We start from the raw sequence: 18,866 nt of genomic DNA on the forward strand, positions 1-18,866 counted from the left end.
CTGAGAAAGGGAGTAGCCGTACACTCGACTACCATTCAGGAATGTACCTGTCCGAAGGTAGCACCTGAGAAAGGGAGTAGCCGTACACTCGACTACCATTCAGGAATGTACCTGTCCGAAGGTAGCACCTGAGAACGGGAGTAGCCGTATACTCGACTACCATTCAGGAATGTACCTGTCCGAAGGTAGCACCTGAGAAAGGGGTATCCAAAGGGGTCGTACGTTAGACCATATTGGAGTTGTTGAGAGTCAGAATGGATCGTACGTTAGACCGTATCTGAGTTGAAAGAGTCGTATGCTGGGCCGAATCAGAATGAACCGTACGTTAGGCTGTATCTGATAACATTGGTGTATGCTGTATTTGCAATGAACATTTGGGATGGGCTTATAGATGCCATCGTTAGGAGGATGTCAGAATGGATGTTGATGAGGATGTCCGTCTGAATGGACCTTTGTTTTGACTATGTCAGGAGGATAATTAGCCTGAAAAATGAGGTTAGCTTCATGCCATGTCATGATGCATGAGATGTTTTATGCTTGCGAACCTGGTATGCCTGTATATGTTATGAAATGATGTAAAGTGTATGATGCGGAATGAAGTAAATGTGAGCGTTGTATGCAGGTATGTAGTATGAAATGATGTAATGAATGAATGCATTAGGCGTCTGAAACATTCTTCCAGGGGACACTACTGGGGAGATAGATCTCAGTCTGCTGGTCGGAGTATTGATGGCCCTTCCTTAGCTGGGGATTTGAGTTCTGTCCAACGGGGCCTGGCTGGGGATAGAAGGGATGACCTTTCGGTAGGGCGGTGCCGACCTCTTCTGGGGAATAATTGGTGTTGCCGGGGAATCGAATTAGTAACAGCCTCCTTGGAAAGCGTGGTTAGACCTTCTCCTCGATCCTGAAGTCGTGTAGTAATTGCTATTGCTATTTTAGGCATGCATTTTTGTAAACATTGGTCATATTCAAATGCACATATTAATTCAAATTAAATCAATGGACGTTTACGCAAACAAAACAGAAAAGGTAAAAACAAAAGCATCTTTTTGGAACCGAAATGGTATTGATGTTGAAAGAGGGCCTATAAACAGGCAATTTATGTACAAGGAGACAGAAATCCTAGTAAGAGGAAATTGTCAAGAAAAAGAAAAAGCTATGCAGAAGAAGTCCTATTAATTTAAATTCCAATACTGTCATCATGTCTTCAAGCATCTTATCTCCTGCTGTCGGATAAAGGTGATTGGCTTGTTCAGTCCCTTGAACTTGGTTGAAGCTGACAGAGAACGGGACATAGTCATACGCTTTAATCCCTAATTTTTGCCCGGACCGCCTTTTCAGGTTTTCAGTCCACCAGGATACCCATTTTTGCCCAAGCCGCCTTTTCAGGTTTTCGACTTGCCGGGTGTACATTTTTATATGTTTATCCCTAGTTTTTGCCCGAACCCTTTTGGTTCGCCGGGATGCCCTTACTTTTGCCAAGGTACGTCGACCTAGCGGGTCTCTGTTATGCGTAGTATTTTTTAACTATGTCCGCGTTCACAGGATGCGGGAAGTCTTCGCCATCCATTGTAGCAAGTATCATGGCTCCACCAGAGAATACCTTCTTAACTACAAATGGCCCTTCGTATGTGGGAGTCCATTTGCCCCTGGGATCACCTTGTGGTAGAATGATATGCTTGATAACTAAGTCGCCGATTCGGTACACTCGTCTCTTGACCCTTTTGTTAAATGCTTGGGTCATGCGCTTCTGATATATCTGCCCGTGACAAACAGCCGCAAGTCTTTTCTCATCAATCAAATTTATCTGATCGAGTCGAGTCTGAATCCATTCATCTTCATCTAAGCCCGCCTCTTTCATGATTCTTAGAGAGGGAATCTGGACTTCCACTGGTAAAACAGCTTCCGTTCCATAGACTAAAGAGAAAGGAGTTGCCCCTGTCGAAGTGCGTACTGAAGTGCGATAACCATGGAGAGCAAACGGTAACATCTCATGCCAGTCTTTGTATGTTACTGTCATCTTTTGTACGATCTTCTTGATGTTCTTATTAGCAGCCTCTACGGCGCCATTCATCTTTGGCCGGTACGGGGAAGAGTTATGGTGTTTAATTTTGAACTGCGTGCAGAGTTCAGTAATCATCTTGTTGTTCAAATTAGTACCATTGTCAGTGATAATCCTTTCAGGGATGCCATACCGACAAATAAGACTACTCTTGATGAACCGGGCCACCACATTCTTGGTGACAGAAGCGAATGAGGCTGCCTCTACCCACTTCGTAAAGTAATCAATAGCGACGAGGATGAAGCGATGTCCATTAGAAGCCGTAGGTTTAATTTCTCCAATCATATCGATGCCCCACATTGCAAAGGGCCAAGGTGCTGTCAACACGTTCAATGGAGCAGGAGGCACATGTACTTTGTCCGCATAGATCTGGCACTTGTGACAGGTTCTGGAGTGATGGTGGCAATCAGCTTCCATGGTAGACCAATAATACCCTGATCTCAGGATCTTCTTGGCCATTGTATGTCCACTAGAATGAGTCCCAAAAATACCGTCATGCATGTCTTCCATAATCCTTTCTGCTTCCTTTTTATCCACACAGCGAAGCAGAGTCGAGTCATGATTACGTTTGTATAATACTCCATTACTCAGAAAGAATTTAGCGGAGAACTTCCTCAGGAATTTCCTGTCCTTAATGGATGCCCCCTCAGGGTATTCCTGAGCTTCTAAATATCTTCTTACGTCGTGGAACCAAGGTTTCTCCTGTACCTCTTCAGTGTTAAGTCCATAACAGTATGCTGGTTCATCTAACCGTCCAATGGTAATCATGGGAGCTTCACCGTCCCATCTGACTCTGAACATAGATGACATGGTAGCTAATGCGTCTGCCAACTGATTCTCCTCTCGTGGAATATGTGCAAATGCTATTTCTTCAAAGTATGGGATTAATGTCATCACCTGCTCTCGATAAGGGATGAGATTTGGATGTTTAGTATCCCATTCCCCTTTGATCTGACTGATTACCAAGGCCGAATCTCCGTACACACTCAAAAACTTGATTCGCCAATCTATAGCAGCTTTGAGTCCAAAAATACACGCTTCATACTCAGCCATATTGTTGGTACAATGAAAACATAGTCTAGCCGTGAAAGGCGTATGGTAACCCTCGGGAGAAATGAGTACAACCCCAACACCATGGCCCAATGCATTAGAAGATCCATCAAAGACCATAGTCCATCGGGATCCCCATTCGGGTCCTTCATCTGGTGCAGGCTTTTCGTAATCCGTAACAACCATGACATCCTCATCTGGGAATTCAAAATTCATAGATTGGTAATCATCCACCGCTTGATGAGCCAAATGATCAGCCAGCACGCTTCCTTTGATTGCTTTCTGGGTAGTGTACTGAATATCGTACTCTGTTAAGATCATCTGCCATCTCGCTATTCTTCCGGAGAGGGCAGGCTTCTCGAACATGTATTTGATGGGATCCATCCTAGAAATCAACAAAGTGGTATGATTCAACATATACTGTCTTAGTCGGCGAGCAGCCCAGGCCAAAGCACAGCAAGTTCTCTCGAGCAGTGAGTATCTTGTTTCACAGTCGGTAAACTTTTTGCTCAGGTAGTATATGGCATGCTCTTTTCGACCAGACTCGTCATGTTGCCCCAATACGCACCCCATTGAATTTTCTAACACGGTCAAATACATGATTAGAGGTCTTCCTTCAACTGGTGGTATCAGAATCGGAGGTTCCTGGAGGTAGTTCTTGATTTTGTCAAAAGCTTCTTGGCATTCGTCATCCCATATCATTTCTTGATTTTTCCTCAGCAATTTGAAGATGGGTTTGCAGGTAGCGGTCAAGTGGGAGATAAATCGAGCAATGTAGTTCAAGTGTCCCAAGAAACCTCTGACTTCTTTCTCCGTACGGGGAACTGGCATTTCTTGAATAGCCCTCACTTTAGCCGGGTCAACCTCAATTCCTTTACCGCTGACAATAAAGCCCAAGAGTTTACCGGATCTTACTCCAAAAGTGCATTTGTTTGGATTCAATCTCAACTTGTACTTCTTCAACCTCTCGAACAGTTTGTATAAATGGTCGAGATGTTCTTCTTCAGTATGAGATCTAGCTATCATGTCATCCACATATACTTCTATCTCATGATGGATCATATCATGGAACAAAACCACCATAGCACGCTGGTACGTTGCCCCGGCGTTCTTTAGACCGAATGGCATTACTTTGTAACAGAAAGTTCCCCATTGCGTCACAAACGTAGTTTTCTCCATGTCCTCAGGTGCCATCTTAATCTGGTTATAACCCGAGAATCCATCCATGAATGAGAATACTTTGTGTTGAGCGGTGTTATCTACCAGAACATCAATGTGCGGGAGTGGAAAGTCATCTTTGGGACTCACTTTATTCAAATCTCTGTAATCTACGCACATTCGCACCTTACCATCCTTCTTTGGCACTGGCACCACATTAGCAACCCATTGAGGATAAGAAGTAACGGCTAGGAAACCGGCATTGAATTGTTTCATAACCTCGGCTTTGATTTTCTCAGACATTTCGGGACGCATGCGGCGAACCTTTTGCTTGACAGGACGGCAGTCTTCCTTCGTAGGCAGCCGATGCATCACTATATCAGTATCCAACCCGGGCATGTCTTCATAAGACCAGGCGAAAACCTCTACATAGTCATGCAACATCTGAATCAATCTTTCTTTTACACTGTTTTCCAAATCTGCTCCTATTTTGACTTCTTTTCTGTCTACCTCAGTACCCAGATTTACAATTTCGAGGGACTCTTCATGCGGCTGTATAGTCCTTTCCTCTTGCAGTAATAGTCTAGCAAGCTCTCCAGGGACTTCACAATCTTCCTCACTTCCATCTTCGGCTTGGTAGATTGGATTTTCAAAGTCATAATGAACAGTAGCGGAATTATTATCAATAGGATCCAGAGTGGATACGGATCTGCAATTTGTTACGTGAGTGTGTGTAAGAAAGCATAACTTGTTTGAAAGACGACAGGAAAAATAAAGAGCGCAATATTCGAATGCGAAAAAGTCCATTGATTTATTGAATATGAATATGCTTATGAAATGACAAAACCCTTAACAAATTAGCTATTGTGCCCCGGGCGTAGACACAATGCTTTAAGAAGTTCACTTGAAAAATTAAAGATTTGCAATACTAAATGGACAATAACAATTACTCCTGACTAAAGGAGATCGGGATAGTGTCTTCAGCCCTCCAATTATTGAGTCCGTCGCCAATTGTTGGGTAGATCCAGCTATCCAGGTCGCAATCACTGTCAGCGTCCTCTACAGCATTGATTTGATCTTTGACCATCTTTTCAGAGCTAAATCCCAGACCAGATTTATCAGACTTGTAGGGTATGTTGATCAGTTGACCCCAGCCAGTACAGCCACCATCTTCAACCACAGCTTGAGCGTCCTTCAGGGAAACCATGGCAGGAGAAGCTCGAATAACCTCAGGCACAAGGGAAGTCGGCTTAAGGACAGGATTGGGCGGAGGAACCACTTCAAATGACTGAGACGGAGTCTCGAAGAATTCACCATCCATCTCGACATATCTGAAGGTATGCACACTACTGACAATGTATTCTTCTTCCCCACACACAGTGACAATCTTTCCCTCTATTGGATATCTCAGCTTTTGATGGAGAGACGAAGCTACAGCACCTGCCCCATGAATCCAGGGGCGTCCCAGCAAGCAGGAATAGGCGGGGCGAATGTTCATTACATGAAAGGTAGTGTTGAAGACTTGAGGTCCTATCTTGATAGGGAGAACAACTTCACCGTGGACAACACTCTTTGCACCATCGTAAGCACGCACCACAATGTCACTAGGCTTCAATTCAATGCCTTTACAGTCAAGTTTATCGAGCACGACTTTCGGTAGCACATTCAAGGAAGAGCCATTATCGATCAACACATGAGCCAAAGTGATTCCCTTACACTCAATAGAAATATGCAGGGCCTTATTGTGGTTCTTTCCTGCTGGTGTCAGGTCAGCATTGGAAAAACCTAGGCCGTCGTCAACAGTCAGGTTAGCAACATAGTTTTCGAACTGATCGACGGAGGTCTCTTGAGGTACATGAGCAGTCTTCAAGAATCTTATCAAGGCATGGGCATGAGATTCAGAGGATAACAACAAGGACAACATCGAGATTTTAGACGGGGTATGCCCCAACTGTTCTACCACATCAAAATCACTCTTGCGGATGATTTTCAGCACTTCTTCCATTTCTCGTTTGGCAACGTCTTCTGACTGAGAAGGGTTGACTGGTTCCTTTCCTCGGTTTTCGGGAACCGGAGGTGAGATCTCTGGAGAGAAGATCCTTCCGCTTCGATTAACTTTACTAGTCCCAACAATGTCATTAGGATTAGCAGAATTGCCAGCTTGCCTTACGCCATGGATGTAAACATCACCTCCATAATTCCACGGAATGGCTTTGCTTGAGGAGTACGGTATTGGGCCAGGTGCAGTAATGATCAGGGGAGCTACTCTGGGCTCAGCAATAATCTTCACAGGTATTCTGGGAGCAGTAATCTTCACTGGAACCTTGGACCTTGCAATCACAGATACTTCTTCAACAGGGTTTTCCGTCTTAGAAACCCTTTCAAAGAGAATTGTACGACCGTCCATCAGCTGTTGAATACCATTCCTCAACTTCAGACAGTCCTCGGGCCGGAGTATGCAGAGATTGCAATCTTCAGTACAACCTGGAAATAAACCAGCTTGCAATAAATTCCTCTTTATGATCGGGAGAGGAGATGTTAAGTCTGCTACAGTAGTGATGAGAGAACCGTCATCGAGGGCATTAACAGCCTTGTCATGATTAGGCATAGGAGCAGTGATGACATTAGGAGTCTCCGGAGGCTCGAACTCAATTTCCCCAGCGTCGATCATGTCCTGAATTTTATTCTTTAACAGCCAACAATCGTTTGTATCGTGCCCGGGGCTATCGGAGTGATATGCACACCTGGCATTGGGATTATAACGAGGCGAAGCAGTGTTGACATTTGCAGGAGGACCTCTGAGAGTGATTAAGTTTACCTTTAGCATACTTTGCAGTGCTTGTGCTAAAGTCATATTGAGCTTGGTAAACTGCCTTCTTGGTCTGTCTTGTCTTTGCTGGAAGCTTTGAGCTGGCGGGGCTGCGATTGTCACTGCTCCAACGGCATGGTCACCATTTTTCTTACTATGATTCTTTTGACCATACACAGCGTTCGATTCATTCTTCCCATGGTAAGACTTTTTACCGCTTGTAGAAGTAGCCGCCTGTAACTTTCCACTTCGAATGCCGCTCTCCACCCGTTCACCTGTCAGTATAAGTTCAGTGAAACCTGATGAAGAACTCCCCAGTAGGTGGCTGTAGAATGGGCCAGTCAGGGTACCCATGAACAGGTCTACTAATTCTCGGTCAGTCATAGGGGGTTTGACTCTGCCAGCCAAATCTCTCCATTTCTGAGCATACTCTTTGAAGCTTTCTTTAGATCCCATAGCCATATTCTGCAACTGTAGCCGAGTAGGCGCTAATTCAGAATTGTACTGGTACTGCTTATAGAAAGCTGTTGCTAAATCAGTCCAGGTGCGGATGTCAGAGCTCTCGAGCTGATAATACCATTCCAACTGGGTGCCAGACAGACTTTCTTGGAAGAAATGGATCCACAGTTTCTTATCAGTGGTATGCGGCTGAATCTTTCTCACATAAGCCCTTAGATGCATCTGAGGACAAGACGCACCATCATACTTAGTGAAAGTGGGGATTTTGAATTTGCGGGGAATGGTCACATCGGAGACCAGACCCAAACTTTCGAAATCTAGACCAGGCGCCTTCTGACCTTCCATGGCTAACATACGTTCTTCCAGCAATTTGTACTTATCATCTCTCGGAGAGTACTGTTCATTTTCATAGTCTTCATCCTCATCCTCAGGGTTGGAGAAATCAGCATTCTCTTCCTCTGAATCATTTTCCGCCCCCTCTTCTGGACCATTCGGGATTCCAAATTTGATTCCCGTAGCCTGTCCTTTACGCCTTCTGCCCGGGTTAATGAAACTCACCGCTTTCTTGTCTTTCTTCTTTTCGACCAAAAGAGCCTTCAGTTCCTCCTGCCCCTTGGATAAGCTCAGCATCATCTCCTTGAATTGAGCATTCTGAGTCTGGAGATCTTTGACAGTTTGTTCGAGGTCCATTTTTCTGTTTAAGAGGCAGACCGTGAGAATATGGTCCTATGGAATACCTGTTATGCAATGTTGTGTTATGCGATGCAATGTATGAAATGTTTTCAAGGACTTTTGGAATTTAACTTTGCGTAAATCACCAACAAGAGAGAAATGTTTATTGCTAATGTTTTCAATGTTCATTACAAAAGGAATAATGATAAAATACAATGAAAGTTCAAGTCTCCCAGGGGCGACTTCTTTTTGGGCGAAGATATGCATTGAGTCTTCGTTCCTCATTAAGCTGACTGGTGAGCTCTAGTACTTTCTTCCTTTCTGCATTGAACTGAGCTTCGAAAGTATCTCTCTCCTCTCTCAACTGGGTCCAGGATCTTTTCAATTCCTCAACATCAGTAGGCCTATCTGGATAAGAAATGATCTGGGAAGTACCTCCTTCGACCTCTGATTCAACCATTAATGGTCCGACTGCAGGATATGGCATGACAAGTTCACGAGCTCTGGCGCGTACCCATCTGAGATAAGGTTCCATAGGAATAGAATTTTTCTTTCCTAAAGTGCTTCTCTTCACCATGCCCCAAGCTCGTACAAACTTTTGACGGAGATTTTGAGGGTCATTGTCATAGTCGAACACTGTACCTTGAATAATCATTTCATGTGGACCATCTCTTCGAGCATACCCAAACTGACGTAGGGCTAAGGCAGGATTATAAGTAATACCTCCTCTTATCCCCATGAGTGGTACATTAGGGAATTCTCCACAACGGTCGATGATGATAACATTTTCTCTGAGGTTAGAACACCACCGGATGTCTGAATGAGAGAGTGTCATTATCCTTTGAGACCATTTCAGATTTTGATCATTCTTCAAGATTGATTGAGGAAGGTGCGAAATAAACCACCTAGACAACAAAGGTACGCAGCACATGAGAGTCCCTTGCTTCTTCATAGTACGAGTGTGAAGGGAATGCAAGACATCTCCAAGCAAGGTAGGCACAGGGTTATGGGTGAGGAATATCTTAATAGCATTCACATCTATGAATTGGTCCGGATTAGGGAATAGCACCAAACCATAGATTAGCAATGCTAAAACATCTTCAAAAGCATGGACATTCATAACCTTTAGGAATTCTCGGGCCTTACTTATCAGAAATTTGGCAAGCAAACCTTTAATTCCACTTCTTGTTACCCAATTAGTTTCAATGTCGGACCTTGTCATGTGTAAAGCTGCGGCAACTTCTTCGGCCTTTGGCATCTTTTCTAAACCGCTGAAGGGTACTTGATCGAGGATAGGTATCCCAAGCAGCTTGGAAAACTCTTCCAATGTGGGTACCAACTGATAATCTGGGAAAGTGAAGCAATGATGCTTAGGATCAAAGAACTGGAATAGGACTCTCATCATATCTTCTTTGAAACCAGTGGTAACCAAATTGAGGAGATGACCATGTTTCTTGTTGAACTGAACATGATCGGGGAGTTCTGACACCAAATCCTTGAGTTGAGGAAAGATTGCTACAAGATTGATCCGGATAGTCTTCCTGGAAGCCATAACCTGTTCAACAGAGCAAAGCTAAATTCCTAAGTCCTTGAAATGGTTAGTATGATGGTGTTATGATGTTATGATGTTATGATGTTATGCAAGCACAAGCATGTCACACAACAATTATTCCTAGGTTTTGAGGCTTGCATGAGTTCCATAGGTAAGTACCCTCCCCACTGAAGTTTGGTTGGTTCAACCTGTCCTAGAATAGTAACCGGGTTCTAGAAGGATCTCAGATCATCGACCTTTCTTTAGGTCCACTTCAGTGCAACACCAAGTGGTTGACCGAAGCTTTCCTAAAGTCCAATCTCAAAGAGTGTAGTATCGAGTATCAACCAACCTCAGTCGGAACCGAAGTCAGTTATCTCACTACTTTCTAATGGCTAGGATGAGTCAATTAGGGTTCTAAAGGTCTGGTTAAGGCTTTGATGACACCACGCGGAAGCCAAATTTTTCCTCAAGTAACATGAGGAACATCAGGACAACCAAAGTGTCGCATTAACCGTAGCTATCATTTTAACCATTCCAGTATACGCCGGATAGTCGCGATGATCTATTGCTACTTACCTAAGGTACACTAGATCCGGGTGTAGGATCTTTCACTCAAAGCCCCCCTTAAAAGAAGGAAAACATAAATGATATTATTTTTTTTTTTATTTTTTTTTTTAAGATGGACCTCTCTTTTTAGTCCCCAGCAGAGTCGCCAGTTCTGTCATACGGTGAACTGGACTTTTTTGGATTTGTAATCGCAATGTCGCGGTTAGCAAGAGTCGCCACCGACTTTTCTTTTATCCCTTAAGGAAAGGTGGAAAAGAACAGGAAAGACCTTAATTTTAAATTCTTAGGTTCGGGAGGTACTTTATACAAAGGGAAGGTATTAGCACCCTTTGTATCCATGGTTATCCATGGGCTCTTAATTGCTCAATCATTTATGTTTTCTAGGTTTGAAAAAGTGGTTGAGAAATGTATGAAAGATGTTTTGAAAACGAGAATTTAACTTTGTAATGATTCTTGCATGAATGTATACAAAGTGGTTATCCCGTATAGTTTTTTTTGAAAGTAGTTTAGAAAAATATAACTCGGCAATGATCCTAGTACGGATGTATGCTAAGTGGTGATTTTCCAAAAGATGTTTGAAAGGTGTGGGGTGTGAAAAGCGTTTTTTCTGTTATGAATGAGCAATTAAGGTTATACCTGTCCGAGGTCTTTCTGGGCATTTCCCATCCTTATGAGGGTAAAATTGTCCTTACTATTGAGAAGTAAGTAGTTTTATCCTGGGGATGTAGAAGGGTCATCGTAGGGTCATCGATAGGTCATTGAAGGCAACAGTTGTGAGGATACCTTAGCATTCGAAGGGACTATCATCATTTAACCGTAGGCTACACCGAAGGGTCATCGAGGGACAAAATCGTATTTTTGAAGGCAACGTCCGAGGGACTATGATGATTTTACCGAAGGGTCTTTGCTAAGGATATCCCCATATTCGCGGGACATGACCGTATTACGTAATCGTGGGGTAATAAAGAGAGGTCCGATATCATTTATTTAAAGTCCATGTTTTAAGTTCATTAGGTAATTATAGTGATACCGCATTAAATCGATACATTAAAATCAACACATTAAGGATCACTACATTAACATTAATTAGGCAATCAATATGAATCTTCACATTAAAGTGAAATAATTTGGAATCCCTCTCCATGAAGGCTTCCCATGCAAAAGCGGAGTACCTAGCCGGCTATTTCTTCGGAAGTATGCTAGCCTTTACACCATGAACACACGGATTAAAGCATCGAGATAAAATACAATTGGAAATTGCACCATAAGATAAATATAACAGCCAGGAATTTAAGCCAAATAATGCAGAATCATCATCAGGTAAACATGAAATGGGCAGCAAAAAGCAAAGCAGCCCGTGGCCCGGTCGCCTCTGCTTCGCCTAGCGAAGGCTCAGCGAAGGCTCGCTGCGGGCTCGCCTAGCGATGAGCTAGCGAGCGGCCACGGGTTTGAAATTTGAGAACATTATGACCTCAACCTGCAGCATGGCTTATGGCATCCAACACATAATTATATGGTTTAGTTTCACAATATTCAAGCACATTTAAATTCTCATGCAAAACTTCAAAATGTTTATGAATTCAATTATAATATCCTCCACAAATTAAGAACATGAAGTGGTACCATATGCCAAGTGAGAGTACAAAACGATATCACATGCAAATTAAGATACTAAAGTGGTACCACATGCAAAATAAGGACACAAGGTGATAATCATATGCCAATTAAGAAACTAAAGCGATAATAGTGAGGCAAACCTGTTTGCAAATCGAGTTGCAACCTTGGATTGGCGAGCCGGATTGAGTTGGGCGACGGTAGCTTCGGGGCGAGTAAGCGGCCTTCAGGGTTTCCGCCTTCTGAACTCTTTGGACCAGCAGGGTTTCGGTGCTAGGGTTTCTCGGGATCTCTGTGTGAGTGTCTCCGGGTGAGTGAGTCCGTCTCTGTGTGTGTTCTTTTTCGTGGCAGTGGAGCATGTATTTATAGTAGTGGTAATGGTGACCTAATGGGCTTAAAATGAGGTCCAAAAATTCAAATTCTCGCAAGCTTCGCTAGGCGAAGGAATTACTCGCCTAGCGAGCAAACTAGGTCTGGGCTTTTTCCTGGATCCAACGCTTCGCTGGGCGAGTGGCATGATGCAATGTTCGCTAGGCGAAGGAGCTGCTCGCCTAGCGAGCCAGCTGTTTTGGGCCGCCTGTGGATTGGGCCTGTTGTGAGTGGGCTTTTGTCCATTTGATACCAGTGCCTTGCAGAACAAGTCAGAGGGTCTTGGAAAATGTTTGGTAATGCCAACGGGCAAATTTTGGGGTATGACAGTTAGTGTCAGGGTAAAGTAGGTGTTTTAGGATGAGGTTGTTGTGACTGTAGCTTGCCTAATAAATATGTGTTCCTTAACTTCCTTAGGGATGAAGACACCTGAAGAAGTATGATTAGATCATCCACCAAATCTCAACAGACTTATAGTATTTAGTTGTGTAACATATGCTTACATTAGGAAAGACAAATTCAAACCCAAACATGTGAGATGCATGTTACTTGGGTATCCTAAGATAGTCAAGGCTTATAGGCTATGTTGCATAGAACCGAGTTACAATAGGTGCATCATTAGTTGTGATGTAATTTTCAATGAAGCTGATATGGCTTTTAAGAAAACTGATGATGGTGTGGCTAGTCGAAATATCTCTAAAGAAGAGGAAAAGAATGAAGAAGTTCCTATTGAGGTGGAGCACTTGGGAAATAAAGTGCACAATCATGGTGAAAATCCAAATGAAGTTTCTGAAGAAGCACATGATGTTGTAGCAATAGAGGAAACCCTTGATGACTACCTGTTGGCAAGAGATAAGTCAAGAAGAGTCATCAAGCCACCTTAGAGGTTTGGTTATAGATACCTCATAGATTTGGCCTTAATTTCAGAAAGTGAGGTTCTCGATAAAGAACCTAGAGATTACGACGAAGCTATGGGGAGTATAAATAAGAATGACTGATTGAAAGCCATGGATGATGAGATAAAATCTCTTCATGATAAAATTGGAGCAGATGTATGTGAAGTATGCCTTCCTATATGGTGATCTCGATGAAATGATCATGATGAAGTAACATGAAGGGTATGAAGAAAAAGGTAAGGAGAATTATGTGTGCAAGTTGGATAGGTCATTATATGGCCTGAAACAATCTCCTAGGCAATGAAACAGGAGATTCTACAAGTTCATGACACACATAGGTTTCACAAGGAGAAAATTCAACCATTGTGTCTATTCCAGGTTTTCACTTGGAAATTCATTTGTCATCATATTGCTCTATGTGGATGACATCCTCATAGCAAGCAACATTGTCGAAGAAGTAATGAGGGTGAAAGATGAACTTAATCAGGACTTCAAAATGAAGGACCTTGAAGCTGCAACCATGATTTTCGGTATTGACATCAAGAGAAATAGAAAGCAATCAAAGTTATGCTTACCTGAAGAGTCATATCTAAGGAAGATTCTCGACAGGTTTGGTATGTCAAACTAAAAACATCTTATAACGCCAATAACTCAGCAATTCAAGCTGAGTATAACTGAAATTCCTGATACTTAAGTTGAAAGAGTCTATATGGATAGCATTCAAAATACTAGTATAATGGGTTCTTTGATGTATGTTATGATATATACCAAGCCAGACATAACTTATGCAGTAAGCCTTATAAGTATATACACAACTAACCCTGGAAAATCTCATTGACAAGCTTTGAAATGGACTCTAAGATACATAAAAGGATCCCTGAGCAGGGTCCTGATTTATGGTTGAGCCAGAGGTCGAGATGACCAAAGGGAAATTGAAGGATTTGTGGACTATGACTATACAAGATGTATGGACACCAGAAAATCTCGGTCTATATATGTTTTCACTATGTTCGACACAACAACTAGTTGGAAAGCAACCGTTCAGAAGGTTTGAGCGTTATCAACCACTAAAGTGGAATGCATTGCCTTCAATAAAGTTGTGAAAGAAGCATCGTGGCATAATGAAATAGGCCAAAATTATTTAAAAAGAAAATAGTGACAGCCATATGCAATTCCTAATTGCCAATCAGGTCTAAATCAGTTATTGGAATATGGTCTCATCATATACTCTTTTAAGAATCAAATCTCACCACCTCATTTTGTTAGACTTTCAATTAACTAGCACTACTTTGCATTCCAATTCAAAATTATTAAAATCTGATCTCTTCGGCACTCCTTCAAAGGTTTAATTTCAAATATTTAAAAAATCAACTTAGTTGGTTGACTTATGTTTATCCTCTCTAGCAAGTTCAAATTTTTGATAGCTCTTCTTAAAATCTGAAATAAAGGCATATCTTTCAAATATTGATATTTAGTAATACTTTGTTATTGCATGTTTTTTTTTGTATAATTTACATTCATTTTACTAAACATTCCGGAAATCCTAGAAAACACCGATTCATACCAAAATCATCATAATCAGAAAATTGTGTGGTATTTTATCATGGAAGTTGTGATGACGAGAAGTAAGAAAAAGACTTGCAAACAAGAAACGGAAGAAAATAAGAAAAAATTATGTTCCGTGCGGGAATTAGAATTGATGGGTTAACAACTGATGTGGATTGTAATGGTGGATTCGAGCTTCCGATACGGTGGAAATGGACTGACTTGTAAGTTTAGCACTTCAATGCCAATTCAGTATGACATTGAGATGAAGTGAATGAGATTTGAATTTGAATTATCCGAGAAATAACGTGTTCTCCCTTTTACATAGTAGGACAGTTATAACAACTTGCATAATCTAACGACGCGATGTATGAGAGTTTTTCCAATTGATCTTGGGTTGAGATTGTCTGCTTCCTCGTCTAGGATGGTGTACCTGCCCGGCACACGGTCCAATGAGCCATTTTGTTTTATGCACTATAATTATTAAGCCTTCTGGACAGTCCAGAACAGTTGTCCCCCAAGCCCTTTCTCTTACTCTGTAGAATAAGGGCTTTGCTGCACTTTTCTTCTTCTACCCATCATTGCTCGATTTAAATGAGAAGTCGTTATGTGACATCATTGTCATGGGGAACTTGCGCCATAAATGCACTCCATATCCTTGATGTCTTTTCATTTGCTTTATCATGATGACCATCGGAGACTAGAATACTTGAGTATCTTTTGGAAAAATCTGGACCGTTGGTAGTGCTTACTTCCTTCATTTTCGTAAGATAACTTGTGATCTTTGGTAAAAGCTATAAGACTTCCTTGATCATTACCTTTCGTTCTTTCATCATATGCATTCTTTGCAACACACTATCTTCTTGACTAATTGAGATGGTACCCACCATGCATCGAAAAGGAAAGGAGGATATTTCAAATGTCCGGATAGATCTTGAAATTTCGACGACCATCTATTTTTGCTCGTGAAAGTAATCTCGACAGAGTTTTCCTTGAAGCGAGTCCCTCATTTGACTAGGGTGTACTGACCCTAGAGAAAGACAAAAAGATATCCACTAAATATGGCGGATGCGTCATTCCTTTCTACAAGTGCATATCTTTGAGTAGTAAAGTTTGTTTTTATTCTTTTTGTTTGTTTGGACTATTTAACAATATTCCTTCAACATATTATTAAATTACCATACAGCGACAACAAAATCAAAGTCTAATTTATATTGGAATATCCCAGTACAGCATCACAATTCTTTACATCAAAACTTCACAAACTCAACAACACAAAAGGGATTATTTAAGAAATTTATTTTTGCAAAACTAGATAGTGACCACAGTCCCCCAGTAGGGACTATTACATCACAGTTTTAGAGATTTACTCCTCCATTTTGATGATACATCTGATGGACTCCCCTTTCAGCATGTAATCGAATGCTTTGTTAATCTCTGAAAATGGTATTGTGTGTGTAATGAATTTCTCCAGTTCCAGCTCCTGCAATATCACATGAACATCACATTAACAACACAAATAACATATCATTCTGCAATATTAGTTGATCCTCCTAAAACACTGCATATTCAAACATCTATAAAACTTACCCCTTTCATGTACTTCTCTACAACATTAGGAAGATCAGTGCGGGGTTTGTAGTTTCCGTAGAAGGTACCCTTAAGAGTCCTCTCATTCAAGAAATTCATAGGATGAGTTTTGAAGGCATCATCTTTGCTTGGCACTCCAACAAGTACAGCAACACCCCAACCCTAATTAATAACAACAGATCAAGGTTCAGCTTTTGCCTTAGTAAGATTTATAATTTTTTAAGAAACAAGAGTAAAAGAATTTAATTTAGCATACATCATGGACACATTCAAATGCTGAGATCATGGCCTGGATGCTACCGGTACATTCAACAGCTCGATCTACACCTCCATTCGTCATTTCAGCAATTACCTGCAAACCAATTTTCACGTCTCAATCTCTTTCTATAAAAAAATAAAACAACATTTTAATCCATATCATTTTAATAGAAAAGAGAAATATAATAAATTATCAATGAACCAACCTGTTGCACAGGTTTGTCGTGCTCTTTTGGGTTTACGAACTCATTTACCCCAAACTTCTTAGCTGCCAACAAGAAAAGAATAGGAATTGCCATCAGAAAAAGAACATTCATTGAATTTATGTTGATCCAAATCATCAAGGATTTCAGAGAAGATAAAAGAGTTGTACCTAATTCAAATCGGCTGGAAACTAAATCAACTCCAATGATTCTTGATGCCCCAGAAATCCTTGCCCCTTCAGCAGCCTATATCATGGTTTAAAGAGAATAGCAGATGTTAATGTTGGCTCATTTCCTTTCCAATCATAGCTGCAACAGTAACACACATATACAGATAAAGGTATAAGAGTAACATACAGCAAGGCCAACAGCTCCAAGTCCAAAGATAGCAACAGAAGAGCCAGGTTTTGGCTTTGCAACATTGATGGTAGCACCAAGACCTATAACCATCAATGCAAATTATATTAGGAAAACATAGATTCAGCCTAGTTATATATTAATATCTGAAGTTAGAGATCTTGTATGTATATACCAGTGCATATTCCACAACTGAGTATGCAAACTTTGTCAAGTGGTGCATCAGGGTTAATCTTTGCAACACATCCAGCATGTACCACAGTGTACTCGCTGAATGTAGAGGTGCCAACGAAATGGTGTACAGGTTGTCCCTTAATAGAAAATCTGGACTTGTTGTCATTGAGCATGACACCTCTGTCGGTGTTGATCCTAAGAAGATCACACATGTTGCTTTCCTCTGACTTACAATGTGGACATTCCCCACACTCTCCTGTGAATACAGGCAGAGCATGATCCCCTGGTTTCAGGTGACTTACACCTTCACCTACGCTCTCCACAATCCTGATTAACACCATGCCAACAATTATCAATAACATTCATTCAGATTACATAATGTACATCAGATAATAACAGGGTTCAATCAATAATGTATGATCAACTTTGAATATTGAGAAGAGAAGCATACCCTCCAGCTTCATGACCAAAAATACGAGGAAACAATGGAGTTTGTCCCTGAAACGAGGGGAAAAAAGAAAACCATTTTAAGCTATTGCTGCGATTCATAACAACAGGAAGAAGCAAAACACACTATTCTCATTATAGTTTACCTTAGCTTCCCAGAAGTAAACATCAGTGTGGCAAAGAGAGGTGAAGAGTATCTTGAGACGAACTTCACCTGCCTGCGGTGGCGCCACCTCTACTTCTTCAATCACCAAAGGCTTCCCAGCCTCCCATGCAACCGCAGCTACAAGTATAATACAAGTTTTCAAAACGCAATAAAATGGAGCGATGATTAAAACATACTAGGAAACAAAAAGATGGTGATGCTTTACCTCTGCACTTGATGATCTGACCAACCGTGTTCGACATGATTGATTAACTTAACAAACGAGTGAGTTGTTTTGTTTCTTTGCTTAGGTATGTATGTAAGTGTGGAATGAAGTGCTTGTGACTGAGTTCTATTTATAATGGTAGTAGTATGGAAAAGGAAAAGGAACAAGGACAGACTTTGTCTAAATAAACATAGTACTTTAAACATTAAAAAAAATAGAATACTGCTTTTGCTGTTGTTTCATTACCCAGCGGCGCCTTTTGGGTTTGACTTACCGGACCAGACACCAACTGTAGCTCGTGGTTTTCGAATTTCCTTTCTTTTTATATTTCGTGTCCACAAAGATAAAGATATTTATATTGTAGATTTGATAATGAAAATTTTAATAAAAAAATAAAGTGAGAATGAATCCAGAAAAGAATACAAAACACACGTATTAAATTTTTTATAAAAATAACTCTTTTTTTTTTAAAATTCTTAAAATGCCTCTGATTTCAAAAAAAATCTTAAACTACCCAACTTTTAGGAGGAGTCGTCAATTGAATTGGAGACTCCTCTTAAAAATTGAATGGAGGCGCCAATTGGATTGGCTAGGGTAGGTGTCTTAGCCAATTGGATTGACGCTCTTGTGTAGGACTTAAGAGGAGGCGCCAATTCGATTGGAGTCTCAGTGTAAAATGCAATTTTTGTGTTATAAATAGATGTGTTGTGTGAGTCATTGTTCCACATCTC

At 41.2% G+C, this 18,866-nt stretch overlaps 1 protein-coding gene across 2 annotated transcripts; it reads right to left on the bottom strand.

The window, feature by feature from the left end:
- Window positions 1–15,001: 15,001 nt before the first annotated feature.
- LOC127082484 (alcohol dehydrogenase 1-like) lies at window positions 15,002–18,304 on the bottom strand. 2 transcript variants are annotated; one of them, XM_051022724.1, is made up of 11 exons: window positions 18,136–18,304; window positions 17,911–18,047; window positions 17,769–17,815; window positions 17,319–17,644; window positions 17,144–17,226; window positions 16,957–17,032; window positions 16,790–16,851; window positions 16,582–16,677; window positions 16,326–16,487; window positions 16,106–16,218; window positions 15,002–15,765 (listed from the first exon to the last, which is right to left on the bottom strand). In XM_051022724.1, exons 1-11 carry the CDS (start codon window positions 18,170–18,172, stop codon window positions 15,750–15,752), a joined length of 1,155 nt encoding a protein of 384 aa, XP_050878681.1. In that variant the 5' UTR covers window positions 18,173–18,304; the 3' UTR covers window positions 15,002–15,749. The 2 variants fall into 2 exon arrangements, with proteins under 2 accessions (XP_050878681.1, XP_050878679.1); XM_051022722.1 differs by having other exon boundaries at window positions 16,790–17,032.
- Between the last annotated feature and the right edge of the window lie 562 nt (window positions 18,305–18,866).

This window comes from Lathyrus oleraceus, chromosome 5 (genome assembly GCF_024323335.1).
Source record: "Lathyrus oleraceus cultivar Zhongwan6 chromosome 5, CAAS_Psat_ZW6_1.0, whole genome shotgun sequence".
Lineage (NCBI taxonomy): Eukaryota > Viridiplantae > Streptophyta > Magnoliopsida > Fabales > Fabaceae > Lathyrus > Lathyrus oleraceus.